This window comes from Equus asinus, chromosome 15, assembly GCF_041296235.1.
Source record: "Equus asinus isolate D_3611 breed Donkey chromosome 15, EquAss-T2T_v2, whole genome shotgun sequence".
NCBI lineage: Eukaryota > Metazoa > Chordata > Mammalia > Perissodactyla > Equidae > Equus > Equus asinus.
Window position 1 is genome coordinate 51,059,803 of NC_091804.1, and position 26,581 is coordinate 51,086,383.

The following is a 26,581-nucleotide window of genomic DNA, read 5'->3' on the forward strand; positions in this document are numbered from 1 at the left end:
GTTCTGGCTGTGCCTGAAGTGGTGGCCCTGTGGACTCCAGGTAGAAGGGGCTGGCTTGCCTGCTTTCTCATAAAGGAGGGAGTTTGGGGTTTGGGCATCAGCCCTGGCTCACTGCCCTGCTGGAGTGGGAATCCTTGTCGATGATCCCACAGGGTCTGCATGTGGTGAGCCCCCACTATATCTTACTCATGGTGGTAATAAGATTTAAATTTGGGTCCTTTAAAAATATAAATTTTTTTACTACTTTTCAATTATGAAACAACTATTAATAGTCTGATATATTCTTTAAGCTCCATTTCATGAAATGCAGGTTTACCTGATTGGAAAAAGTACCCATAACGGGGAGGATAGTAATCAAAAATATCAGAGTAATTCTCAGCTTCAAAAATACAGTAGCGGTTACTCCATGCTCCTCCTAAAATAAGTTCACTGTGCTCTCCAGATCTGGGCAGAGGGCTGACACCAACGACCCAACCCAGTCCCCACTTCCAGGGTTCCGCGCTCCCCAGGCTGCGCAGGGCAGGTGGAGGGACCAGAGGCCCGGAGACCCACACGCCCCTCCCACATGGCCTTTCTGACTCTGTGCAGGAAGGAGCCCCGTCAAGTCTCATTTTGGATCCAACCCCGTCAGCAGCTCCATGGGCTCCTCCAAGGGCAGCTACAGCAGCTATCAGGAAATCATTGCAACTTCTCTCCTAAACTTGGGCCAAATAGCTGAAGAGACCCTGGTCGGGGAGGACTCTGGCCAGGTGGCCAAGGCAGGCCCCAGCATTGTGCACCTGGTTCAGGAGGAGCCTGAGGAAGGAGCTACCAGCGACGAGGGGGAAAAGGACGTCTTCATTCAGCCAGAGGATGCGGAGGAAGTCATTGAAGTCACCAGTGAGCGCCCCCAGGAGCTGTGTCCCCAGTCCCTGGAGGCCGTGGCCAGTGAGGAGTCTAGCCAGCGGCAAGTCAGCCTGGGTCATGAGGATGAAGAGGAGGAGGAGGAGGATGAAGATGAGGAGGAGGAAGAGGAGGAAGAGGACGAGGACGATGAGGATGACGAGGACGATGAGGAGGAGGCTGCTCCCGAGCTGATCTGCCCGGAGGATGCCTCCCCTCAGAAGGCCCCCAAGCCTGAGTACTCTGTCACGGTGGAGGTGCACTCTGACGACGGCAAGGATGAGGACTCGCGCTCCCAGAAGTCCACGGTCACGGACGAGTCGGAGATGTATGACGTGATGACCCGCGGGAACCTGGGCCTCCTGGAACAAGCCATCGCCCTGAAGGCTGAGCAAGTGAGAGCCGTCTGCGACCCAGGCTGCCCGCCTGTTGAGCAGGGCCAGTTGGGCCCTGGCGAGCAAGGGAAGGTGGCAAGGCCCTTGGATGCTGCGAGGAAGAGCTATTGCAGCAAAGGTAGGGGCCACACCTGCTCTCCGCCGTCCTCCAGGGACAGGGGTCCTCACAGGCTGGGGGGCAGCGGATGGATGCAGAGAGGGGCCAACGCAGACACTGAGGAAACGGGCTTATACTGAACACGTAGGGTGATCCCGAGAGACACAGCTAAGGAGGTGAGAGGGACAGCAAGCTGGCCCCAGAGCCTCTGAAACAGCTGGGGGATGCGCCTGGGTCATGGGGAGGCCTAAACGAGCTGTAGCTCTGGGTACCCCTTAGCTGGTAGGTAGGTGGGGGCACAGGGTGCAGAATTTCTGGGAACACTCTCTCATATCAGACAGGGAGCAGATTTTGAGGGACACAGCTGAGGGGACACAGATGGGACATTATTTCAACCTGGAGGACAGCTTTAGGAGACACCCTTTCAGGGTGGTACAGACTTGGGGGACAGCTGTTTAGGGGCTCAGATTCAGGCCATCACAGGCCTTGAAGGGATGTGGACACAGGGAGACCCAGGTGATGGTGACACGGGTTTAGGACAGGTGTCAGGGCCTGTGTGGGTGTCAGTTTGTGGGTGGCAGGCCTGGGGCCCATAGGCCAGGGCAGACATTGGTGGGACACTGTTGGGGACACATGGGGGACACAGATAGAGTGACAGCCCCAGTCTCAGGTTTGGGGACTCAGACATGTGGGACAGACATTAGGGGACCCAGATGCAGGGTGTCCTGCCTTTAAGGATACAGTTGAGGGCATAGACCCAGGGGACAGAGTCTCAGGGTGAGGCAGGGGGCTCAGCAGGAGCACTGAACAGTGCTGAGTCAGCCACTTGCTGTGGGAGAGACAGTGGAACTGGCTTTAAGGCGCTAACACTGAGGCACAGATGGGCGAGCATGGGACAGAGGCTGGGCGGCAGTGTTAGGAAGCTCAGGAAGCATGGAGGAAGGCTAGTGAGCCCACAGGGCACCTCTGCCTGCCTGGTGGGGGGCAGCCCAGCTTCCTGCCCATTTGGACTCGAGAAGTGGAGCCGGGGCCCCACCCTCCCTGGTGGGGGTTCTGACGTGACTGTGACTTCTGCATACTCCCAAGGGGACGGCTCCCTCCTGGAGTTTCTCTGGGATGTTGGCTCTGCCCTGGGGATCATCCACATCCTGACAGGTTTCCCCTCTGGCCCCCACACACAGTAGTGCCCTCCCTGGGCCCACAGAGGCTAGACGAGGTCAGTGATTGAGATTGGGTGTAAGTTCCTGCCCAGGCATTTATCAGTCATGTGATTTCGGTGAGTTACTTAATGTCTTGTCCTCCTCATTTTGTCAAGTCCAAAGGACAGGTCCTGGAAGGGCCCTTGTCACATACCTTCAACTCTGTGCAGAGGCCAGAGCTCGGGTTATGGGAGCTTGTGGAGGCATGGCCCTCACATGGAAGCCCGTGGGCCATGTGTGATGCCAGCAGGAAAGAGGACACCAGCCTCAAGCTGAGTCGTCCTCTTCAGGACGCTGCGCGTCCTGCTCCTTGGGGCCGTTTCTCTGGGCTCCTTCATGTAGACAGCTCACGTGGACCAGTCTCTTCAGGGTCGCCTCATTGTCCAGCCCCTCCTCCCTCTCGGGCTCTGGGGCAACCTGGCCACTGTCCTCTCTGGACAGCCAGGGTGAAGGGTCACAAGCTGTCCCGCCCCTCCTGGCCCACTTCCTGGCTGCCCTCTCACTGATGCGTCTTGTGTGTTTAGATCCCTCAAGAGCTGAGAAGCGTGAGATCAAGTGCCCCACGCCGGGCTGCGACGGCACTGGCCACGTCACTGGGCTGTACCCTCACCACCGCAGCCTGTCTGGCTGCCCCCACAAGGACAGGATTCCCCCGGAGAGTGAGTGGCTCTGCGCGACCCAGGCTGTCTCTGGGGTTTGGATGGCGTCCCCAGGGAGGAGTGCCACCCGGGGCCCTATCCCTTTGGATTGGCACTGCCCAGATGCCCGCACTGGAACCCTGTGAGGCAGGGGATGTGGAGTCTGCCCATTATCCACCTCGAGGTGGCAGCCTAGGTCAGGGCCCCAGGAGACTGCCACAGACACAGGCACATGGAGGGGAACCGGGGTCAGCAAGCTGGGGAGGGGCCCACCATCTGTGCTCTGGAGACTCAGGAGGAAAAGGCCTGTCCTTACTTCTAGGCTAGAGGCAGTAATTGTGAACATTAGGTTCAGAGGAGTGAATCACAGAACTAGAAGTTTTAGAGCTGAGTTGGTTTCTTCCCCACGGAGGCAGGGGGCCCTGTGGGAGGGGGTGCCTTGACTGGGCTGAGGCTTGGGGGCCGGAGCTGCCCTGGGTTGCTGCTTGGAGCTGCCGTGTCCCCATCCCGAGAACTGCGGCCTTCAGCTGGGGCTCCTGTATCCTCCTTGGCTGTGCTCACCGTCTCTCCCTCCCTGGTTCTCTCACAGTCTTGGCCATGCACGAGAACGTGCTGAAGTGCCCCACTCCTGGCTGTACGGGCCAGGGCCATGTGAACAGCAACCGCAACACACACAGAAGGTACTTGGGCTGAGCTGGGCGTGGTGAGGGCCGGGCAGGGGTCGTGCGGGGGTGGGCTGGGCCCGCCGTGTGTGCCTGGCCTGGACAGGGCTCGGGCCTGCCACGTCTCCCTGTGTGCTGCCCCTTGGGGATGGTACAAGGTCAGGGCAGACCTTCGGGGGTGGGCAGAGCTGCACCTGGAAGTGTGGTCACCTGGTGGTGTTGCCTTCTGTGCCACTGCAAACGGGGATCCTGAGAGACGGGAGGGCGGCTGGAGGAATGGATGTGCACTGGTGTGGAGGCCTATTGCCCACAGTGAGAGCTATGGAGGCTGTGTCCTGCCGATACTGGGGAACCCCTGCATGCCAGCTCTGGCTCGTGCAGGACCTAGCAGGCTAGGACCGAGCTTTGGCTGCCCTGTGGGTGTGCCGAGACCCCGGCAGAAACAAGGCTCTGGGGTGCACTTTAAGTTGGTTGTCTGTGTCCTCCTTGGCGAGAGGCAGCCCGTCCCCAACCCTTGTCTGGAGAGCTGTGGGCGGCCTGGCCACAGGGGGATGCGCCCTATCCAGCGGTACACTCAGCTGAGAGGACTGTGAGCTTCCGAGGCCGCTTCACTAAGAGGCTAAACTTCTCAGTGGAGCACGGCTGATGCAGCTTGGCTTTTGACAGACAGAGCCGCCCATGGTGTCTCTGGCTGAGTGCTTTCCTTGGTAGGACCTGCACCCTCCTGGGGTGACCCGCTGGTCCACATCCTCCAGGGTGGGCACCCAGGTCGTGGCCCAAGTCGGCTGACGGAACCTGAGCCGGAGACAGGTCCAGAAGGTGGCTCTGGCTGGTGGGGAGGGGAGGGAAGGAAGGGGCGAGGTGGAACCATGGCCCAGACCCACTCAGAGGAGGTGCTTTGCTCAGAGCTTTGAAGGCCTTTAAGATGTATTTTGTCCTCGTGTGTTGTTGGCTTAGAATTTCCCCAAACAGAAACTGACCAAGCAGCCTGTACTTCGAGGGTTTGAGGACAGAGCTGGAGAGAAGGCCCCACTCAGTAGGAGAGACCACCTCCCTGGGCTTCTCCTGGCAGCTGCTGGTCTCCCCGGCTCCCACGGGCATGACCTGGAGGAGAGGGCTCAGCTGTCCTCCTTGTCTTTTCTCTAGTTTGTCTGGGTGCCCTATTGCTGCTGCTGAGAAGTTAGCCAAATCTCATGAGAAGCAACAGCCGCAGACGGGAGATCCTTCCAAGAATAGCTCCCACTCGGACCGGATCCTCAGGTGAGCGAAATGAGCTGCAAAACCGAAGGGGCAGCCTCCCAAATACCCAGGGCTTTGCAGTCTTTCCAGGGCTGCACGTGCCCGTGCACATGTTCATGCTCATGTGTGTGCCCATGTTCACGCTCTTGCACGTGTGCTCATGTTCATGTTCATGTGTGCGTGTGTGCCTTTGTTCATGCATGTGTGCCTGTGTTCATGCTAGTGTGTGCCCATGTTCATGCTCATGTGTGCATGTGTGTATGCCTGTGTTCACATGTGCGTGTGCCCATGTTCATGCTTGTGTGTGCCTGTGATCATGCTCATGTGTGCATGTATCTGTGTGCATGCCCATGTTCATGCTTGTGTGTATGCCTGTGTTCATGCTCATGTGTGTGTGCGTGTGCCCATGTTCATACTCGTGTGTGTGTGTGTGTGTGTGCACATGTGCGTGTGTGTGCTGATGCAAGCCACACATGGGACCCTGGGTCAGAGCTGGAGGGCAGTTTCAGGGGCACATAGGACAGAGTCTCATGTTTCCTGTGTTCGCAAGTGCCTTGGCTGTGGCACAAATACCCCCACAGCTGCCCATGCTTTATTGCCCTGTGAGTGTCTGAGCTCACCGCTTGAGAGTGTTCAGAGACTGTTTGTGGAGATGCTGGTCCATCTGGAGAGAGCAGACCACATCTGAGGGCCACTGCCATCCAGAAAGCACCAGGAGCCGCTCGTCCCTGGCTGTCCTGCCTCTGCCTCCCTCAACCCAGGGATGGGCCTTAAACCAAGGGAGACTGTGCTTAGGTGCATGTGTGAATGTGTGCACACGTGTGTGCACGTGTGTACATCTATATGTGTAGATATGACTCATCACAGAACGCATCCCTCCCTCTATGTGACCTTGTGAAGTGGGTGCCAGGAATAAGGCCTTAGGCTCAGGAACTCACCCAAGGCCACACTTACCAGGCAGGGCAGCTGGCACTGGCACCTGGCCAGCCTGGCTTTGGAGTCTTGTTCCCAACCACAATTCTTCGTCCAGTAGGGCCACTTCCCTGGGGCGCACGGCACCTGCTGTGCCGGGGAAGGGCCCCACCCTCTCCTTTCCCCACCTGCTGTCCTCGCTCAGTGGACATCCTGTTCTCAATTTCTTTGAGGAACTAGAACTCACAAAGGTCTTCCCTCTCCTCAGTTCTCCAGACCCCTGTTCCATATTCGCCTCCCAAAGGAGAGTGGGAGACCAGGGCTACTGTATCCTGCATGGGCCGTGCCTGGTGGCTATGGACAAGGTGGTGGCCTCCTGCCACCCACCTCCTTTCAGGGCCACCCAGACCATCCCTTCCCTGGCATGTGCCTGGGAGTCTCAGCCAGAGGACCTTGGCACCCACCTTGGCCTGCTCCGAGGTCCCATGCGAGGGGTCTGTGGGTGGGGAAGGGGCCTTGCCCCCCTGCACTGGGACATGCTCGCAGTCCTGTTCATGGGGCGCCTTCAGCTCTGCATGTCCAGCGGGCTCTGCCCACCAGCTGGCTCTCATGATGGTCGGAACTGCTTCCTTCCTCCCTGTTATTACTGTTCCTTCCAGCTTCCTATCAGTTACCACTTCTGTCCTTTTCCTTCCTGGAGCTAAGTCACTGATAAAACGTCAAACCACCAGGCATGTGAGGTCCTGTGAGGTCTGGTGGGGGGAAAACTGGCTCCAAACTCGGAAGCTGTGCCCCCAGGACCTTTGATCTCAGTTTGTTTGCCTGTAAAAGTGGGACAACAGTGTTGTCTATCAACTTCGAGCTTCTTACGAGACTCCACGGAGGCAGTGACATTTTGCCTCCCTGGCCCTTGATGAGGAGCCTGGAATGGAAGTTTGTGCCCAGGATGCAGGAGCCTTCTGCTCAGGCTCTGGCCATCCTGTGAGGCCACATTTCTGGATGTCGGGCCCTGGTGCAGGGAAAGTTCTTGCAAAGCTTTGCTGGAATCGTGGACACTCAGTCCGTGCTGCTTGCTGAGAAAGCCATCCAAACACGGTAGGGATGTTAAATTTAGGATTCGTTTTACCCTGGGGGTGCCTGAGTGTTCTCCAGCAGCTTCTTTCCATGTCACTGGGCCAAAGTCTAGCCAGGCCTTCTCACCCTTCTTTGGGCAGAAAATGTGCCCACATTCTGGTGGTGTCTGGTTTTCCAAGGCCCTTTAGTGCTGACCTCCTCATGGTTGCAGGGTCCTTCTGTCACTAGGCTTGTTTTTGGGCCACACTCAAATTCTTACAGCACCCAGTGCATCGGAGGCCCTCACCCTTGGCCTCTTCCTAATTCTGCCCATCCACTCTTTCCGGACTGAAGTCATTGCTTGGTGCAGAGACAGGAGCAAAGAGAGCTGGGGGCGGGGTGGTTCTCCCAGCCTCCTTCTCTCTTTTCCTTCTCTCTGAGCTAACTGGTACAGAAGCTCCCCTACTCCGTGTGGTTGCCATTCTCTGCCTGGCTGGTCTTCCTGCCCTGGCTCCCATGCTGTCTCGGCCAGCGTCTTCACACCATCCCTTAGGCATTTAGAAATCTGAATTCTTCCAAGAGCTTCAGTAACGATGAACTGAACACTCACAGTGGCCTTTCCACGCCTGTTCTTAACTCCTCCAGCAGCCTCTCCAGGGGCCGTCTCAATGACTTGAAGAGAAGACAGTGGAAGGCTGAGCCCCTGCACAGGTGGACACACCCGTGTCCCCTCTGGATACCCCAACTCCCTGCCCACTGGGGAGTTCTGAGTTTTCCTGCCGCTAGAATTCTGCATTGCAGTGGCTGCCTGCCACCCTGGGGATGCTCCTGCCAGGCCCCCTGCCGAGGGCCCAGACTGGTGGTGGCAGAGCTCTTTGAACCTGCTCTCCCAAGTTCTGAGGGGAAGTCTTGGACCCTCCCTCCTCTAGCTAATGCCATCTGCAAGGGACGTGCTGTTCAAGGTTCCTATTGCTTCTGGCTTGCAGGCAGTTCTTCCTCACATGGATCAGGCCCTGGGCACCCTTTACTGGTGGGACATGGGGGAGGGTCTCTCTGGGTCTCTGTCTACACTTGACTCTGAGGGGTCCCTGTCCAGGCTGTGGGATAGGGCACTGTGGATGGGTCACATGGGGTCCCTGGGTCCTGTCCTCATGGTTCTGCATCTCTATCCCGCACCCCAGGCCCATGTGCTTTGTGAAGCAGCTCGAGGTCCCTCCGTACGGAAGTTACCGGCCTAGTGTGGCTCCTGCCACACCCAGGGCCAACCTGGCCAAGGAGCTGGAGAAGTTCTCCAAGGTCACCTTCGATTACGCAAGTTTTGACGCTCAGGTTTTTGGCAAACGCATGCTTGCCCCAAAGATTCAGACCAGCGAAACCTCACCTAAAGCCTTTAAATGTAAGTCGGGGAGAAATGCTCCTGGGCTATGTTGGGTTTGAGGGGCAGAAGAGGAGGGACCCCAGCCAGGAGCGTTGTAGGGAATTCCTACCCTGGGGGGCTGGTGGACGGGATCGGACACAGGCCTGGACCCAGCTACCCCAGTGTCCACTGTGATGGCCTTTGTGGGGTCTGCTTATCTCCCATGTTGCCACCTCCATGTTCACCATCAAACCTGATATATCTCCTCACTAATTGTGAGACAAAACTGAGGTCCTTTATGATGTGCATCTTCAAAGGCTTAAGAATAACTTTGCTGACGTGGTCCACCACAGAAGCCATCTGCCTTCCTGCTTGGGGACCATCTTGCTGGATACAACGTGTTATTTGTGATATTAGCAGCAAATTTGCTGAGTACTTGTACTAACAAAATTCATCCGTATAGACCTTTGAGAACAATCCTTCCTGCCTTTTTGATCACTTATTGCAGTAATTTGTGGGTTTCAAGCCCTTTAGTACTGGAAATACATATGAAATGGAAAAGCAGCCCCAGTGTACCCCTGAGATTGGAACTGGCATCTCCTGGTGGATGTTGTTGGTCCCCAAATGCAACAGAGATGAGTTTCCTAGATATTAATAACAACAATACCAATTGAAACAATTACCACTGGAGCACGCACATCTCCTGCTTGTTAGGACTGAGAGCCTCATGTCTTCAGACACGGGCACTCACCTGCACTAGAGCACCCCAAGGAGCTCTCCATGTGTCTGGAACTGTGTTGGCAATGTGTGGTTACTCAGGGACATCCCGCCTGAGAGTGAGCGTGTGGCTACTGCGCAGTCCCTAGAGACGATGGCGTTTGACGCCTGAGCTTGTCGTGTTTATTTGAGGGAGATGTCACTGTATTAAAGCAGTGACTATTCTGGGGACACCAAAATCAGCCTTTTGAGATGCTGTGACAGAATTTTCCTACTTGTGTGATACTCCAAACACTCGTCCTATTTACAGACTTCTTTAGTCTCTCAATAAGCACACACCGATAGACAGCTTGTTTTTGTTTGAAATACCAGGGATGCTGGAATGTCTGGAGGGTTTTGCTCTTTCTGCCCAAATTTGGGTCAAGCCAGAAATAGCCTCTTCAGTGCCTGACAAGAGGCTAAGTGGGAGCAGGGCATGTGGGCACCTGCGAGTGGGTTGAATGACCCGGCCCTACCTTCCCCTTGGCGGTGCCCAGGGCACGCTCAGCTGTCCCAGAGTCCCCAGTGTGCTGCGTGGCTGCCTCGTGTTCAAGTTACATATCAGCCTGGTGTTGTTCCCTCTTTGCAGCCGAACCTTTCCCAAAGGCCGCTTCCCCCAGGCACAGCCCCTGCGCTTCCTCCTCTTCCGCAGGCTTCGACTATGCCCACGACGCGGAGGCCGCTCACATGGCTGCCACCGCCATCCTGAACCTCTCCACTCGCTGCTGGGAGATGCCCGAGAACCTCAGCACGAAGCCACAGGACCTGCCCAGCAAGGTGGGCGTGTCCCCTGGGGAAGCTGGTCTGAAGCGGAGGGGGGAGGGGTTTACTGCCAGGACCACATGCCCCCCTACCAATGTGCTCAGCAACACCCAATGTCTCCTTGGTAATTATCGTCCTTGTCTTCTCTCCCTCCTGGCCACAGCCCCGGACGACCAGAGAGGTGGGAAGGGTCCTTCTGACAGCTGTGTGCTGTGCCTAAGGGGCCAAACATACATGTTCCCACATTTCCCTGAGTCTGAAGATTGAGCACATGCGTGTTCTCACGTTTCCCTGAGTCCAAGGGTCATGCACATGTGTGCTCCCATGGTTTCCTGAATCTGAGGGTCACGCACACACGTGTTCCCACATGTCCCTGAGTCTGTGGGTCGCACACACGTGTTCCCACGTTTCCCTGAATCCGAGAGTTGCGCACACACATGTTCCACATTTCCATAAGTGTGAGGGTTGTGCACACACGTGTTCCCATGTTTCCCTGAGTCTGAGGGTTGTACACACGTGTTCCCACATGTTTCCCTGAATCCGAGAGTTGCGCACACACATGTTCCACATTTCCATAAGTGTGAGGGTTGTGCACACGTGTGTTCCCATGTTTCCCTGAGTCTGAGGGTTGTACACACGTGTTCCCACATGTTTCCCTGAATCTGAGGGTCGTGCACACGTGTATTCCATGTTTGCATAACTGTGAGGGTTGTGCACACACGTGTTCCCATGTTTCCCTGTGTCTGAGGGTCATGCACACGCATGTGCTCCCACGTTTCCCTTAGTCTGCGGGTGGGGCGCACAGTGCTCCTTTGTGTCTCTCTGCGTCTGTTGGTGGTTCTCCCCTGACCACGCTCTCGGCCCTCTCCAGGGTCTGGTTTGTGGTGCTGGGGACTCGAGGGAGAGAGGTGGTTCCCCATGTGAGTCTGAGATGGTGGCGTGCCAGCACCCCTCCTCCTGGGCCCTTCGATTCCTGTTTGGCTTGGCTTCCTTTCGAGGGAGCCGCTGTTGCAGGCCTTCTGGATGCTGAGGTAATGCACCAGAAGGCATGCGGGAAGGGCGGAATCACTAACAGACCTCACCTGTGCAAGTGCAGGCAGCGGACATCGAGGTGGACGAGAACGGGACCCTGGACCTGAGCATGCATAAGCACCGCAAGCGGGGCAGTGCCCTCCCCAGCAGCAGCAGCAACAGCAGCCCAGGCGTGAAGTCTCCTGATGCCTCCCAGCGCCAGGGCGGCACCAGTGCCCCCAGCAGCTCCATGACCTCGCCCCAGTCCAGCCAGGCCTCCCGCCAGGATGAGTGGGACCGGCCTCTGGACTACACTAAGCCCAGCCGCCAGCGAGAGGAGGAGCCCGAGGAGGTAGGTGCGGGAGCTGAGCCAGGGGCAGCGCTGCAGGGGTCTTGCCCTGCCTGAGGGCTCTTGTCGATGCACCTGCTTCTCCAGCAGAGGCTCGGGGGTCCTGTCCTTCCCACATAGGGCTCTGCAGCCTCCAGGAAGCTAGGAATGGAGGGATTGTCACCCTTTTGCCATGCTGTGGCCTCATCTGTCCGAGAGAGGGGTGGTCTTCTCACCTCCGCAGACGCGGCAGTGAGTAGGGTGCAGGCCCTCAGGGAGGGCAGGGAGAAAGGCCTCCTTCAGACCCCCTGGAGGGGGATTTGGGAATGGCTCTGAGTTCCTTGGTTTTGTGGGCATCCCACCAACCTGCTGTCCAGGTCGGGAGACCTCGAACTCTGGTGGCTGCCCCTTGTAACCATCCCCAGGACACTCCAGGCCTCCTGGCTCCTTGGACAGAGGCAGGAGAAAAATCCTGGTCTTGAGAGCCCCCTTGGGCAGTGGTCTGAGTCCCAAGACCAGCACACCTGGTAAAGAGCAGCAAGCCAGGTGTCTGTGCCGGAGCTGTGGTCTGGGGCCACTGAGCATTCCCTCTCCCGTCATCTGCTCGTCGAGATGATCGAGGGTTTTTCCGCAAAGAGATGTGTGTCTGAAGCAGCACAGCCCAGCGTGACAGCAGCACAGGCTCAGGGCAGCCTCCACACAGTGCAGGTCCCCTCCTGTCTCCTCCCTTCTCCCTGCCAGCCCCTCAAGAAGGCAGGGGGCAGGTTCCTGTGGATGGAGGCAGGGCCAGCCCCCCAGGAGGGCTGGTGTGGGTGATAGAGAGGCCGGACCCCCAGGAGGGCAGGGGCGGCGCCTTGTGGAGGGGGAGCTTCCATACTCCTGGGAGCCAGGCTCCCTATACACACTTCACATGCTCCCCACTTTACGGAGGAGCGGACTGGGCCCCAGGCTGAGATCACTTGGCTCATCACGAGCTGCAACTGGGTGCCAGGCCCCAGAAGAGGGGCGCCTCAAAGACTGAGGCCCAGTGGAGGCCGTGTCTATGGGGCTGCACAGGCACTTTTCTCCCTGGCTGGTGGGAGCGCAGTCTGAGGCTGGGGCGGGGCCCCTGTGTGGGGGCCACCAGTGCAGTGTCTCCACGTCTGCTCTCCTCCTTGTTCCATTCGTGCCCCCAGGACTGAGCTGTGCCCCTCCTTCCCCTGTGACGTCGTCCCTCCCCAGTGCCCTCGGCACCTTCCCTGCCCCTTTCCTTGGCCCCCCCCCCCCCCCCCCCCCGCCTCAGGCTGGTCTCCCAAGCTGCTCTGCCCCTCCCCCTCCCCCTTCACACTCCCCATGAACATCCTCCTCCCCTCCCAGGACTGTCACCATCCTTGGTGGGGTGACCCAGGTCTCAGAGACCCAGTGAAGCCTGCCCATGCTCTATCCCGGGATCAGAAGTCCACTCTCCAGCCAGAAGCCTTGGCCTCCCTCTCCTCCAGCCCCTTATCCTGGGCACAGGTGCTCCACATCTTTCTGGATCATCCCCAGAAACGCCTCCTGAATCAGGCCTTCCTGAGACCTCCACCACGGGCCTGGAGTCCCTACTCAGACTCGCCTTCCAGCTCTGCCCGCTGACCCTTCACTGTCCCCACTAAGGCTGCGGCCTCTGCCTGGCAGCAGCCCCTTCTCACTGCCCCAAGAGACCCCAGACCCCTGTGTCCATGGGCCTCTGGGGTGCTTTCCCTGCTCTGGAGCAGCATCCTCCTCATTTATCCTGAAGACTCAGCTTAAGTTGAAGAGCTTCGTCCAGCTTGCTCAGGCAAAACTCTCCTCGTGCCTCGTTCCATAGCAGTGACAATAGCAGTGACAGCAATGCCCACAATGGCGACGAGACCACCAGTCACAGAGAGCTGTGTGTGCTGGGCTGTGGCTCCTCTGGCTCGTCCTCAGTCAAGCCCTGGGTGTCCTGTGAGGCCGCTGTTTTCTCAAGCTTTGAGGCGTGGCATCTGGGCCCCAGGATGCTGCACAACTTGCCTGGGACCTAGGGCGAGAACCTGTGTGGGATCTGAACTGCGAGCCACCCCATGGGGTTAACTGCTTCTGCCACAGGCCGACCTGCAGGGCACTGACCTTCCTGACTCTGTGGCCCCCCCACCCTCTATGGCAGGGACAGTCCTTGTTCTCTCCTCGTCCACAGCACCCTACCCTTGGGTGATGAGTGGACACCACCAGACCCAGCATTTGAGTTCAAAGCACTTATTAAATGCCTGCTGTTGTCAAGGCGTTGTGCTGGGTCGGGACATAGGGCCCGACGGTCACAAGGTCACTGTGATTGTCATCGTACTTCGTACGTTGTCACTCTCATTGTGCTATCTCATCATCACAGCATCTCAGCAGACACGTATTTTGCTAGTGCCCACTGTCTACCGGGTGCCATTTGTAGCTCCGAAGGGGCTGCACTTGTAGACTCTTGTGTTTAGAAGGAGGCCCAGCATGGTTAGGTGGAGGTGACCCACGTGCCCAAGGCCGTGGAGGGTGTCAGGAACTGGCCACACTGGGCCACTCAGGAGCTCTGGCTGCAGTGGGGGAGCACTCTAGCCCCGGGGGGTGCTGTCTCCTGTATCTTAGGGGAGTAAGTCTTCCTCTCATCCAGAAGACAGGAGACTCCAGAAAATGCCTCTGTGGACACTGTTCTGAAGGGTCCCTCTCCCTCAGCCCCCGGGTTGGGCGCCCAGCCCCCCGCCAGCCGGTTAAAACATCTCCCTGCTGGTTTTTTGCAGTCAGAGCCAGCAGCCCATTCTTTTGCTTCTTCTGAAGCAGATGACCAGGAAGTGTCGGAAGAGAATTTTGAGGAGCGGAAGTACCCCGGGGAAGTTACCCTGAGCAACTTTAAGCTGAAGTTTCTCTCCAAGGACATAAAGAAGGAGCTGCTCACGTAAGTCCCCACCTCGGCCGACAGGACTCCTTGGAGAACCTCAACAGTCTAGAAAGGATCGTGTCTTGGTCTGAGCCATAATGACTGGGCCTACTCCATCCGGGGCTTTCCCCTCGCCCTGGCCTAGCTCTGACTGTCCTCCTGCCCTGACCCTCTTGGGGGAGAGGTTGGGCATCCTTCACTAGAATCCTCTTGAGCCAGGCAATGAGTGATAGGTTCCCCGCCATCTCTGCACCACACTGGGCACGAACACAATCCTTTGAAGTGGTTAGGAATGACGCGTTCTGGTCCACAGAGCAGGATGAGGGCTGAGGGGGCTGACCCTCTCCCAAGCCACAGCTGTTGCCCTGGCTCCCAGCGCTGGGCCTGATGTGTGTTCAGCCTTAGGATTCAGCACCCTCAGCCCTGGCAGAGGCTGACTCCTTTGAGCTGGTCCTCATGGGGTTTAACCAGGTGTCGTTGGGGAGCCAGAAGCTGCTTGTAGATGTGAGCTGCCCTGTGGCCTCTGGTCAGCCCTCACTGAGAACCACCTCTCCTCGAGGATGCTCACTGTGCTCAGCTTGCTCCTGGGGTTCCTCTTCTCCTTACCCTGAGCCCCACCAGCTTCCTGCCACCCTGTAGCTGGCTGTCTTAGGAACTCCCTGCCGTGATGTTTGTGGGCAAATGCGTGTGCACGCATAGCACATGTGCATCAGAGGTGTCCTAGCTTCAAGTGGAACCTTAATTTGGCTCTTTTTCTCCTTGAGTTAAGCTGTGTGGGAGAAACTTGCAGCTCAAGAGGCGAGGGCTGTGCTCTGAGGACTGAGGGTGAGGGGTTGGCCGTGGCTCGTGGGCGAGGCAGGAGCAGGTGCCAGCTCCCTCCCCGAGGAGGCTCAGCCTGGGGGCCAGGCCTGGCAGGTGTGCCTTGCTCTCTGTTCTGACGCTCTTTTTCCTTTGTCCAGCTGTCCCACCCCAGGCTGTGATGGCAGCGGCCACATCACCGGAAACTATGCCTCCCACCGCAGGTTTGTGCCCCACTCGGGTCCAGCCTGGCCTGGGTGCAATGTGGTGGGTCTTCCTCCTCTCCTCCTCTGCGCTCCTCTTTGCTTACCCCGATATCCCATCTCTTCTCTTTCAGCCTCTCTGGTTGCCCTCTTGCTGACAAGAGCCTCAGAAACCTCATGGCTGCCCATTCTGCTGACCTCAAGTATGTCTGCCCTCCTGGCCTCCCATCTCTTGGGCGACTCCCTTGCTCTGCTCTCTCCTTCCATGAGGCTACAGACAAAATCGGCCTTCTCCAGGGCTCCAGCCCCAGGCTGGCCCCACCACGGGGTGGGGCAGAGAGGCAGGGCCAGGGAGGGGCTGATTCCGCTTGTCTGGGGCCACTGCTGCTGCCTGCCTCCTGCTCTGAGTGCTGCTGCTGCCTGTCTTCTTGCCTGTCTTCTTAGGCCAGGGGCTGCTGTGGCTCCTGTGCCTCCCTCAGCCCACCTTTCCGGAGCTGGGGGCAGGAGGCCGGGGCGGGGGAGCACGACCCGCCTCCCGCTCCCAATGGCCCCCTCCTCCTCTCCTTCTCCCGGGGACCCCTGCTGGGCTGTCTGAGCCTCCTGTCCTCACTGCTTTGAGATTTGGGAGAAGCCCAGACTGGCCTTGGCTTGGAGGCCTTGCGTTGCTCCGTGGGCTGCAGGCTGTGTGGCCCTTGCTGGAGGAACTGATGCTGATGGTGAAAGAGAGAGCTCTTTGCCCTGCCCTCTCCTGCAGCCCCTTCCCGCTGCTTCCATCTTGGCCTCTGGTGCCTCCCAGACATGCCTCCCCTCCATGTGCATCCCTCCTCTTTGCTGAGCACCCGCTTTTTCTGCTTCTGCTCCTCCCTGCCCGTAACACATGGGTGGGGACGGTCCTGTGGCCCCAGCTAGCCTGCTTGACCGTCCAGCTCAGATGAGATGCACCCAGAGGTTTCCTAGGTGTCAGTGTCCTCTTGGTTGGAGTTGGGGACTGTCATTGCCTTTTGTCTTCATGCCTTCAGTTAAGCTGTGACGTCCCAGCTGGTGTGCCCCTGAGCTGTGCGGCTCTCGTCCTGGGCCCCCAGGCTGAGCCAAGGCTGAGGAAGGAGGTCCTACTCTTGTCCCTTTTGGGTCACCCCTCTTCAGGGGCGTCCCTCCCTTCCTCAGGCCTCTGTGCTGGGGAGCGCTGAATCCAGGCCACATTTCCCTGGCTCGTTCAATTCTGGGGCCAGACAGGAGCTGGGGTGCTGGTGCTTCTAAGGTGAGGACCTGCTGTTGGTGACAGCTTCCAGGGACCTGAGCGGATTTAGAAACAGGGCAGAAAGCTCTAGAGCTCCAGAGTCCCCATGCTGCCAGCCTTCCCTTGTCACTCTCAGGAGGCCCAGCAGCCAGGAGAAGCATGTCATTGCCTGTTGTCACCAATGGGGCCTTCCATTCCTGCAGATGGGGCCGGATTTACTGCCAGAATCATCCTTCCGGGAGTTACCAGCTTTAACGTAAACGTTTTCTGAGGCTCAGCTCGTGGCAGATCCATGTTCACTCATTCATTCCTGGTGTCCAGCCCCAGAAATCCACTGGGAACCCTGAGTCCTGCCAGCCCAGGAACCTCCTCCCCAACCTCCGTCTCTCCTCTCCTCTCACTCCCTTTCTCTGTTTCCTTTTCCAATTCTTCTTGCTTTTCTAACTATGATCAGTTTTCAGGGTTTTCCAGTCAAGGGTCATTAGACTCTAAGATGTGACCACAGGTGCTCGGTAGCTCTTTCCTCTTGCAGAGCAGGTGCTCAGGGAAGGAGAACATGGGCCCATCTGAGTCTGGAAGTGTGGCCATCTGGGAGGCTTGGCCCCTCTAAGACTAAGCGCTGTGAAGAGCTTTACCCACAACTTGTTTGGAAATAGCAACAGGAAGTCTTCTGTGTATGAAAACACGTCACTCATCAGCCTCAGCAAGGTCTAGGGGGGCGGCTGAGGTGCCCCTGACTCCCTCCGAAGCACTTCTCTCCACTTGGGGGTCTTTCTGTGAGAGCTCACGCCTGCCTCCCTCAGGCCACAGGTGGGCTTGGGATGGACGTGTGCGGGACTCCACCATGTTCCTCGTACACCAACGCTCCCCTCTCCCTCCTCCTGTCCACTGGGTATCTGGCACGGGCTGTTCCTCACCAGCCTTGTGGCAGCAACAGGTGAAGGGGACCCATCCCCAAGGGGGCAAAGACATGTGTGCCACCGCCTTGCAGACGAGGCTCTTTTGGTGGCTTCCCTCTCAACACCTGGTGCAGCGACAGGCCCACATGATGCGTTTTCTGTTTCAGTCAAGTCCCAAGGACATTTGCTTTTCCCTTCCATGTACCCAGTGTGATCAGGGGACCTGCTGCCTTGGGCTGCTCATCCCGCTCTGTGCACAGGGAGTTGGAGGGCAGCCACACACCCCGCAAGGGTGTGACACGGGGACCTCCGCACAGGGTCAGGGACAGCCCCCACATGGGACAGGGATGGGGCTCGGAGGCGAGACCTGGTGTGTACCGCCAAGCTGTGCTGAGTCCCTTAGACACGGATTCTTCCACCTGCCCAGGCAGAACACTCAGAAGCAGGTGGCAGAAGGGCTCCTACAGCTGATCCTGTGGGGCCATAAGAGCCGCTGTGCTGCCAGCACCCAGCACAGACACCTGCTTCTCCAGCCGCCTGAATGCCATCCTCTCTGGGACACGACTCTCAGGAAAAGCCATTGGCTCAAGGCCTTGTGAAGAATGTGGGACGGCCTCACCTGCCTGGAGCAGGTGTGCCTCAGTAGGACCCCTGGGAATGCAGTCCCACTGGCTGGGACCTCCCCCAGACTCAGTCACAGGTGCTAGTGGGGGCTGCCCCGTGCCAGGTATGTCACCCACAGGCCAGAGCTGAGCTTAGGCCCTCAAGGCCTAGGGATGCTAGGGGCCATGACGCCCTGGCCACGGCTCGTGATGCCGAGCCTCTGAGTTCTGTTGCTCACTTCCCTGAAGCTAAGGAGCAGGGCCCCGGACAGCCGCCAGAGCAGCTGCAAAAGCAGGAAGAAGGCCTGTCCTCCCTCTCTGCGCTTGGTCTCCCAGGGAGCAGGAACGGCCGGCTTGGGCCATGGAGTGCTTGGCAGGGCACCCTGCGCTGAGGAAGGGGCGGCCTCAACATGGAGAGCTGTGCGAGGGACACCCTGACGTGCCCAAAGGGCCTGGTGCCCACGGCCCCGAGCAGCTTGCACCCTGGAGCCTGGACTCTGCAGAGATGCTAAGCTTCAGGGTAGAAGTGTGGTAGCGGTTTGGGGTTTGTTTGAAAGGGTGAAGCCTACCCAAATGGGGGTGATGTGTGGTTTCTATTAAAATGCAAAAACCTCCTTGCTCCAGGTGTATATGGGTTGAACTGTGATCACAGGTGACTGGGGCAGGAGTCATCATAATTTCAATGGGGTTTCAATTACCCCCAAACCCAGCAGGAGGGTGATTTGACCAGTTGGTGGATGATAGGCCAGGGAGGCCTTTGGGTGTGTGGCCCCAGGGCAGGGGTGAGGAGGGTGCTTTGAGAAAGTTGAGGGGGCTGGAGAAGGAGCTGGGCGGGGAGGCCTGGGTATCAAGCCCTTCAGTCATCGGGCCAGCCTCAGGGTTTCTCTGATGGGGAATGGGCAGTGTCAGCCTGGCCTGCGGGGGTCCAGATGAAGGTCCTGAGGCTGCGGGGAGTTCTTTGGCCTTTCTGGCTTCCTCTGACCTGCCCCAAATGCCACACTCAGCGTGTGCGTGTGCGGGTGAAGGAGGACACTGAGGAAGGGCCTCGGGCGCAGCGCAGGAACCTGAGTGGATGGAGCCCCCTGTGGATGAGATGCAAAGACCTGTACCCTGTTCCAGCTGGCACTGGTCCCACGACCCTCTTGGGGCCACTTTCGCACTAAGCAGCGGCTTCAGCTCTCACGGTTCTCTCTCTGTGCGGATGAAACCAGAAACGGCGGATGTGCGCTCTGAGAGCAGCAGGCTCTCCAGAGGCAAGCAGCCAGGTCCTGCCAGGTCCCGCCAGGTCCCGGGGGGCTGGAGCCATGCCCTCGTGAGGGCCGAGGTGTGAAGCCACAGGTCTGCTCCAGAGGGGCAGCCCTGGGATCCACCTTCCCGTGCTGATGCCAGCAGGAGCTCGCCCCGTTTTCCTCAGCGGACAGTCGGTGGAAAGGAACTTAGGAAAACCCACGCTCGTATAGTGAAGTGAAATCTTTACCTTCTACGCAATCGCTCGTCAAACATTTTGGGTGCATAAAGCTGGGCTTTTGTGTTTTGTGTCTCCCCACCTTACCTCACCGGTGCTGCTGCCCCTCCATGACCTGGCTGCGTGAGTTCTTCACTCACGAAGAATTGCACCCCAAGGTGACGGGTGCCGTGGCCAGCATGCCGTGGGCACTTAGTCGGCATCTGTTCATTTGCTCTGACATGACAAGCCTCCGCGAGACCAAGGCTTCTTCCTCCCAGGGATGTCAAGGAAGATGAACTGGTCTTAGGGGTTAGATTTCCCTTTCTGAGCAGTCGTGTTTAAAGTTAAGGCCCATGTGTGTTCTGGAACCTTCTAGTCCAGCCTAGAACCCCAAAGAAGGCCACAGTGGGAGCCCACTGTCCCTGCAGGGGAGACATGCTCTCCTCTTGGCCTTCCTGGGCCCCTTTGGGAGCCTGGGTATCAAAGTTCTGAAGCCTGGAGGTGGTGGTAGCAGGCCGGCCAGACACACGGCTGTTTGCGAGACCTCGGTGCTGGGGAGGCGGGTGGGCCCATGGGGGGCTGGGCACAGAGGGCATCTTTCTGTGGCCAGGAGTTTTCACTGGCTCTGGTCCCAGCTGCCCTGTCCTCCGCAGGTGCCCCACGCCCGGCTGTGACGGCTCTGGCCACATAACGGGGAACTACGCATCGCACCGGAGGTGAGCCTGCCACAGCCAGGGTGTCAGGCTGGTGGGGCGGGTCCCCTCGTCAGATGGAGTTGTAAAGCTCCGAATAAGACATTGATGTTGCCAGCAACCAGAGCCTGTTTCATCTCTTTAATCTGAGTTGTCGCTGTTCCCAGAGCCTCATCTGGTTGCCACTGTATCCGGAGCTGGGGGTTCATAGCGACGCTTCTGTCAGTGGCCCTGCTGCCCAGGAGAGCGCTCGCTGGCACGAGGGTCCTAGGATCTGCTGGTTGCTGACCGCAGGCCTGGGGGGAGGGGCGAGGCAGGCAGGTGTGGACTGCTGCAGCACTTTTCCTCTCTCAAACTAGCTTGTCCGGCTGCCCTCGTGCCAAGAAAGGTGGAGCCAAGGTGACCCCCACGAAGGATGACAGGGAGGATCCTGAGCTGATGAAGTAAGTCAGGGTCCTACCGGCCCCATTGTTGCTTTGCAGAATTGGGATTTTCCTGTATTTCATATTTTGAAGAAGTTCCTTCTAGATTCCCTTTTCATTGATAGGGCAATCTCATTTTCACCGACGTTCTTGTACCCTGCCTGTGATGCCTGCAAGGCACGAGCCACCTGCGTGGTGTCGAGGGCGTAGGCGCTGGCTCCCTTCTGAGCTTCTGAGGTCTGGGGGTGTTTGGTGGGGCTGGGAGACGCGAACGCCCTGCCACTTGTGCACCTGGGGTCCTGGGCACCCACAGGCATCACAATCTGTGCTTCTTTGGTCTGGCGGGAAAGGTCAGGTGCAGGAGTCAAGGAGGATTAGAAAGACGATGATCCTTGAATCGTGCGTGTCTGCACTCCCACACTCCTGTGTGCTCACACACCTTTGCAGGGAGCTGGTGTGGAGTGAGGGAGCCCAGGATGGTCACCCCAACTGGGACCTTGACACTGCCATGAGGAGGAGAAAGACCTCTTGGGCTTTAAGTGACTGAAGTCCCTGAAACCCTCTACTGACCTTCTCACTGGGGGTGCCCGACACATCATCAGGGGCTTTGCATGAACTCTGATCCTGTGTGTGCCCAACTCCATGGGCCTTGTATTATTGCAACCTCATCTTTCCAGACGAGAACTTTGCCCCTGAGCCCCCACTTGCAGGTGGGGCCAAGGCTGTGCCACAGGTGCAAACAGGGAGGCCCACTGTCTAATTTGCCCTGGACTTTCAGAGCTGACCCCAGGCAAAGCAGGCAGTGGTCCCCTTGGCAGGTGAGGAGTGGAAGGGAATGGCTCTGGCTGCCTTGTGGGGCTGGCTTGGTCAGGGCGAGCCTGGCAGGTCCACAGGAAGCAGTGTACCCTGACTATTGCCTGTGGGCCACGAACAACCAGATGCTCGCCCCTGCAGAGGGAGCACCCTGGCCCAAGGGAAACCTGGCTCCTCCTCGGAGCTCAGCCCAGCTGTGTCCAAACATCTGTTTGGCCACAGAGGAGGGGCTCAACTGACCAGTATCACACACTGCAAAAGGACAGCCCCCCGCCTGTTTGGTGTAATAAGGCTGTGGCTCATTTAATTTTTACAGTGAGACTGTAATGAACGTTAAATCAACAAGGCAAAGTACGCGGTTGTTAGTATCGGGACTGCTGCCTACAGATGCTAGGGTGCATAAAGAGTATTCTCCCTTCCAAGAATCCAGGAATTTGCCTGTGATCAAATAAATGCAGTGCTGTTATGAATTTAGTAAGGATCCTGCTGGTAGGGATATTATAAGTGAATTGTGCTACATTTGCAAATGATTAAAATCGAGATCAGCATTTTTCAAGTTAACTGGGAAAAATGGTTTTCCTCTTCCTAATGTGCCATCAACTTTGCTTTTTAAAAAACAAGGTTTCTGCAGCCAAGTGGAGAATGTGACTTTTAGAAACAGTTTAGCGTTTACAGGACGGGCGAAGTTCCTAATGGCTCCATGGCAAGGAGGGGGGACTGGCACTTAGAACAGCTCCATTTTATAGGGCCTCATCCCCAGCCATAAACTTTAACCATATTTATAATTGACTAGCATCTTTAGATGCTTGCAGGCTGCAGCAGAAATTATAATAGGTGCATCAGGCTCTGCTGCACAACAGGATTTTGCTGGCACGCACTAGCTGTGATTTTGGGAGGGCTGGTGGAAGATGCATTTCTTTCTATGACATCTTGTGTCTGCACTGTTTGAGATTAAGTCATGTCAGCACTTTGTGGTAAATCCCTTTGGCCACAACTAAATAACGGGCAATAAAAGTCTGTGGATGTTCCAGCATCGGGGTCGGGAGCTGAATGCCCATTGCTGGCAGAGAGGCCCCCAGCTGTCCCCAGCCACGCTGGCATCTGATGAGAGATGTGCTGCTCCCGCACCCCCCTGCACGCTCACCCTGGGAGCAAGAAGCTCCCAACTTGGCACCGACACACGTCCTAATGGGAGGTCACCTGATGGCTTGGAAGGTCTGGGCCTGGGTGTGGAGGGAGAGAGAAGCATCGTCACGCTTCTGAAATACTCACTATGAATGTAACTCCTGGAAACACCAGGAGTTAGGGTTTTGCAAAGAAACTAGGAAGAGAGCATTTGGATTCAACTGTGTGCTGTGACTGTGAAGAGCCACCTCTCGATTGTCCTTTTGATCTTGCGAGGTTGGGCCTCACAGGCACCTTAGGGTGCCCGGACCAGGGGTCCCTTGGGGTCCATAGCTGGGAAGTGTCCCGGTTTGGGGAGCAGACATAGCATGAAACCTCTCCGTGGCTCTTGCAGGGGCACCGGCGGTGTCTCCACTCTGGACTTGTGGCTGAGATGAGCTTGGATGGACTCAGTGGATGTCCCACATGTCTGAGGCCCACGTGGGTGGGATGGGAAAGAAAGGGAGGAGAGCCAGTAGAGGGGACAAGTGAGGACAGTCTTGGCCGAGGAGGCTGGGAAAGTGTCTGCAAGGGCTGCCTCTGAGATGCGGCCAGAGTGTGGGGGCAACGAGGCCGGGTCAGCCTTGCTCCTGGGCAGCACAGCCCTGTCCCCAACCCCACCACTGCAGCAGGAGCCCCTGGGGTGGCCCTGCCTCTGACGTCTCTGGACCCTAGGGGCCTCTCTGTGCAGTGGGGCCACGTGTCCCCTCCTGGTCCTGTGTGTCTTCTGGTCTACAGCACACAGGAAGTGGGTGATAGATGGCAGGTTAAACAAGTCTCGTTTGTTGGAGGGAGAAGACTGAGAACTCGCGGATGGAGGCTCTTGTCCGCGATTGGCTGTTTACTCCCAGGTGACCCTGCCCTTAGATCCCAGAACCCGAAATCTCTGTGCCCAGAAGGTGCTGCAGGGAGCTCCTGGACTACCCCTCACTGAAGGAGGCCTCGACCTTGCGTTGTCCTGTTTTCTGTGCCGCAGAATGGGAGTCTCTCTGAAACTTTCTCTGTGTCTCGCCTGTTCCTGGGCTTTTGTCATTTCCCTAAGGGATTCTCTTTCTCTCCTAACAACCTGAACCAAGGAAAATGCTGCTCCAAGCTGGCCTGGGGCAGGAGTCCTTGTGGGATGTCTGAGTCGAGTCCTCCCACATAAGCTGTGGGGCCTCGTGTTCTTCCTTACAGAACACACATTTCAGTGTGGCAAAGCTGGAACATCCCTGGGCATCAGGCCATAATCAGCCTCATTCTGGGATGCTGGGGGTGACGGGGCCTCTGCTGTCTCTGAGCTGCCTGACTAAGGGTGCACTCATGACCTTTTGTGACCCCACAGGCTCCCCGGGTCCTGTGCTTGGTGCAAGCTCCCAGCAAGTGACCTCTGGGTGGCCTCACCCAACACCTTAATCCCACATTGCTGGTGTGACACAGAAGTGACGTTGGCAGCAAGGTCTAGGTGTGGACCCAGAGGCCCCTGAGAGCCAGCCCCAGGGCTCAGGGGCTCACAGCTGCTGGGGGGCGGGGAGAGAAGGTAGCTACTGACCTCCAGCTGTGCAGGGAACACCAAGCTGAGGCTGGAGAGGGAGCTGCTGCCTTCATCTCCCATCAGGAAAGCCCAGGTTCTTCTCTGAGGCTCCAGCACTCGTCCCAACAATGGGAGTTTATCCAGGAGCCCCCAGCAGATCTCAGTGCCTGGCTTGGCAGGGTCCCTGGCTTCCTCCCACCTTTAGCCCTGCTGTGCTCACCTCTGACCTCTGTGCCCAGGTGCCCAGTTCCAGGCTGCGTGGGGCTTGGTCACATCAGCGGAAAGTATGCCTCTCACAGAAGTGCATCTGGCTGCCCACTGGCCGCCCGGAGGCAGAAAGAGGGTTCCCTCAACGGCTCGTCGTTTTCCTGGAAATCACTGAAGAACGAGGGGCCCACCTGCCCCACTCCGGGCTGTGACGGCTCCGGCCATGCCAACGGGAGCTTCCTCACCCATCGGAGGTAACTGTCCCTGCACCCCCTTTCTGTCTGTGCCTCCAGTGGGGACCCCAGCTTTGGGGCTGTAGGCAAAGCCCCCAGGGAGGGCCAGACTAGGGCGCAGGTGTGACCCGTAGTTTCTGGAGGCCCAGCTTGGAGCCTCGGGGGGAAGCCATGGAAAGCCCGTTAGTACCAGATAGTGATGTTATTGACATGTGTCACCCTGTGTGTCTACTGTCATAAACTTCCTTCCACATCCCGACAGGGTCCCTCTGGCGAGAGCGAGCAGGGCCTGTGTCGTGTGCACGTGCCTAACCAGCTTCTTGAAAAGCCTTGCCTGTCACGCTCAAGCCCTGCCTTTCCCCCTGGGCCTCTTCTTTGAACTTTGGACCCAGGCCTCTGCCTGCTTTGCAAGGGGCCCGGTGAGAAGACCCCTCCCTGCCTGGGCAGTGGGCTGGGCAGCGCTGACCGGCTCTCCCTTGTCCCCCAACACCTGCCCCAGGGCCAGGCAGCGAGGTGACGGCCGAGGGGCACAGGCTCACCACCTGGTCCCGTCAGATGTCCTTTTCTTTCTTTCTTTTTGCCCTTGTCTCTCTACCTACATGATTAATTAACTCATTCATTCCACTAGTCTTTACTCAGAGTCCACCAGTGCCAGGCTCTGGAGACAGAGAGAAAACAAGAGTGACAACGGCCCTCCTGGAGTTGACGTAGGCAGAGTGGGTGGGGAGGCAGACTGCAAACACTCAAATGAGTAAAATCCCCATGTGGTGGAGGATGGAAGCTCTGGGGGGAAGTAGCAGCAGGGAGGGGTGAGGAGCTCCCCCAGGCCATCTGGGGACAGGCTTCAGGGCTGTGGCCAGAGTGGGGAAGAGCCGGGGCTGCTGGACGAGGAGTGAGGGAGCTTGGGGCTGAGCTGGGGAGCAGGGGGTAAAAGGAGATGAGCCTGAAAGTTCCAAACCAGGATCCTACCAGGCTGCCGGCCTGCAATGATTTGGGTTTCACTGTGGTGTGTGACCTCAGATGGCCCATGGTGTGTGACCTCAGACTGGCCCATGGCGTGTGACCTCGACGGCCCCTGACGTGTGATCTCAGACTGGCCTGTGGTGTGTGACCTCAGACTGGCCGGTGGTGTGTGACTTCGGATGGCCCCTGGTGTGTGACCTCAGATTGGCCTATGGTGTGTGACCTCGGACTGGCCTGTGGTGTGTGAGCTCGGATGGCCTCTGGTGTGTGATCTCAGACTGGCCCGTGGCATGTGACCTCGGACTGGCCCGCGGAATGTGACCTTGGATGGCCCCTGGTGTGTGACCTTGGATGGCCCCTGGTGTGTGATCTCAGAGGGCCCGTGGTGTGTGACATCGGATGGCCTGTGGTATGTGACCTCGGAGTGGCCTGTGGTGTGTGACTTTGGATGGCCTGTGGTGTGTGACCTTGAATGGCCTGTGGCGTATGACCTTGGATGGCCTGTGGCATGTGACCTTGAACTGGATCTTGATGTGTGACCTTTGCTTCCAGCTTGTCTGGCTGTCCCAGAGCGACCTTTGCTGGAAAGAAGGGAAAGCTCTCAGGGGACGAGGCTCTCAGCACGAAGTTCAAAACGAGTGACGGTAAGGATGTCCTCCTACAGCCCCTATGTGTGAGCTTGGCGACCTGCCAGTGGGTAGGGCTGGTGACCAGGGCTTAGGCCAGCAACGCCCCTCCTGGAGTGAGTCACAGTGGACACAGACCCTGTGGCCTGAGCTGACAGGTCTCCTGATCTTGGCTCTGGGCCTCTGGCTGCCCATTTCTGGGCTCCCGGCCCTTGGTGGCCGAGCCTGCTTTGACCTGGGTATTGCTGAGTGCTGACATCACAGAGCCTGCTGGCAGCTCAGGAGGCCATGTTCTCAGGGTTTGTGGAGTTGTGAACTCACTTAAACTCAATGAAGAGGGAAGCTGAGGAAATTCAGCATCATCTGGAGAAGCTCCCATTTGTATCTTAGCGATTATTACCTGCTAAGAGATCTATACATTCTGACCTGTGACCTGGGGCCCGGAGGCAAACAACAGACACGGCTAGTAGTCTCCGAGTCCGACTTTCCCGGCATGAAATGTGGGATGTGAGCTGCCTGCAAGGGAGCTCGGACCCAGGCCGTGCCTCTGCTTGGAAAAGGGCCCTGTTCCGTCT

General features: G+C 57.8%; 1 protein-coding gene across 4 annotated transcripts in view; it reads left to right on the plus strand.

Moving 5' to 3' along the window:
- The window catches only part of MYT1 (myelin transcription factor 1), a 65,950-nt gene that overhangs the window by 34,211 nt on the left and 5,158 nt on the right, over positions 1-26,581 (plus strand). The window contains exons 7-20 of one of the 4 annotated variants that reach the window (XM_014849044.3): positions 589-1,395; positions 3,098-3,232; positions 3,801-3,891; positions 5,020-5,133; positions 8,259-8,473; positions 9,780-9,967; positions 11,049-11,315; positions 14,051-14,205; positions 15,147-15,209; positions 15,323-15,391; positions 20,027-20,089; positions 20,425-20,508; positions 24,217-24,438; positions 25,933-26,024. In XM_014849044.3, coding sequence (XP_014704530.1) covers positions 589-1,395; positions 3,098-3,232; positions 3,801-3,891; positions 5,020-5,133; positions 8,259-8,473; positions 9,780-9,967; positions 11,049-11,315; positions 14,051-14,205; positions 15,147-15,209; positions 15,323-15,391; positions 20,027-20,089; positions 20,425-20,508; positions 24,217-24,438; positions 25,933-26,024 — 2,565 coding nt within the window. The remainder of the gene's footprint in view (positions 1-588; positions 1,396-3,097; positions 3,233-3,800; positions 3,892-5,019; positions 5,134-8,258; positions 8,474-9,779; positions 9,968-11,048; positions 11,316-14,050; positions 14,206-15,146; positions 15,210-15,322; positions 15,392-20,026; positions 20,090-20,424; positions 20,509-24,216; positions 24,439-25,932; positions 26,025-26,581) is intronic. The other 3 variants (XM_070486342.1, XM_070486343.1, XM_070486344.1) reach the window with 3 other exon arrangements.